Consider the following 1,284-nt stretch of genomic DNA (forward strand, 5'->3'; position numbering starts at 1 on the left):
ACACACACACACACACACACACACACACAGATGAGTCAGCGCAGCGTCATCATCACCTCACGTGGAGGAGAGACTGTCGGTGTGAAATAAATTTTTAGAATGGAGAGAGTTTGTTCTAAAGACCAGTCCTGCACAGAGCAGATGGAGCGTGCTCAAAACAGACTACCACACACGCACACACAGTGACATCAGCACGCCCTCTGCTGGTGGGAGTCAGGACCTACAGCGTCCTCTTCACCTGAGAGGGACCCTCTGAGTCAGTGGCTCCTATAAGTTCACACAGGTCTGTCAGCTCTGCGGCAGGAAGGAGAAATATCGGGAATATCCATGTGTGGATGTCAGTGAACTGACCGCAGATGTCTGACCTGAACGGCTGTAAAGCCTACAAATGTGACGCCGTCATAACACAGGTCAAGCGTCAGCTGAAAATGTCACACAGTCACTCGTTTGTTTGATCAATTCAAGATGTCAACTGGCAAGAAGTGCTTTTTTTTGACAAAATTCAAGTGGATGTGAATTTTTGATTGATCTCACTTTTAAATGACGTAATGCTGTTACGTCATTTAAAGCAGAAGCTGTTTGAAGCATCCTGTATAAAGATGAGATCAGCAGATGATTGGACTAAAGCAGGGTTGGGGAACTCCAGGCCTCGAGGGCCGGTGTCCTGCAGGTTCTAGATCTGACCCTGGGTCAACACACCTGAATCACATGAGTAGTTCAACACTAGGCCTCTGGAGAACTTCAAGAGGAGGTCATTTAACTGTTTAAATCAGCTGTGTTGGATCATGGACACATGTAAAACCTGCAGGACACCAGCCCTTGAGGCCTGGAGTTCCCCACCCCCTGGACTAGAGCAATGATGTCAGTGCTGAGACTGACAGTGCGGAAAAGCGATGAAAAAGAACAGAAGCAGCAGTTGAGCGATTACAGATTATTAAACTTACACATAAGCTTCATTTCACTTGCTGGCCCACGTCCTCATTTTAGGTTTGACAGTGTTTTAGTCGATAAAGGTGAATGGCTTGAACATGAATTGAGCTGCGGTTTGGGGAAGGCCTTGATGGGGACTGGCGCCGGCTCCCGGGCCTGGCAGTTCCCCATGCATTAAATAGAAGAGAAGAAGTTAAAGAAAAGGGAAGGGAGGGTGGGGCACATAGACGAGAACGAAAAGCATGTAGAACTGAGGTAACATACAGTGGGGCAAAAAAGTATTTAGTCAGCCACCGATTGTGCAAGTTCCCCCACCTAAAATGATGACAGAGGTCAGTAATTTGCACCAGAGGT

The 1,284-nt window shown here is 47.4% G+C and overlaps 1 protein-coding gene across 1 annotated transcript in view; it reads right to left on the reverse strand.

The window, feature by feature from the left end:
* LOC102196252 (inhibin beta A chain-like) overlaps positions 1-995 on the reverse strand; it is a 5,070-nt gene extending 4,075 nt beyond the window's left edge. Inside the window, exon 1 of the mRNA XM_005754769.1 lies at positions 945-995. Coding sequence (XP_005754826.1) covers positions 945-957 — 13 coding nt within the window. The 5' untranslated portion in view covers positions 958-995. The remainder of the gene's footprint in view (positions 1-944) is intronic.
* Positions 996-1,284: the final 289 nt, after the last annotated feature.

This window comes from Pundamilia nyererei, unplaced genomic scaffold (assembly GCF_000239375.1).
Source record: "Pundamilia nyererei isolate P.nyererei 1_Seehausen unplaced genomic scaffold, PunNye1.0 scaffold00644, whole genome shotgun sequence".
In the NCBI taxonomy this organism is placed as follows: domain Eukaryota; kingdom Metazoa; phylum Chordata; class Actinopteri; order Cichliformes; family Cichlidae; genus Pundamilia; species Pundamilia nyererei.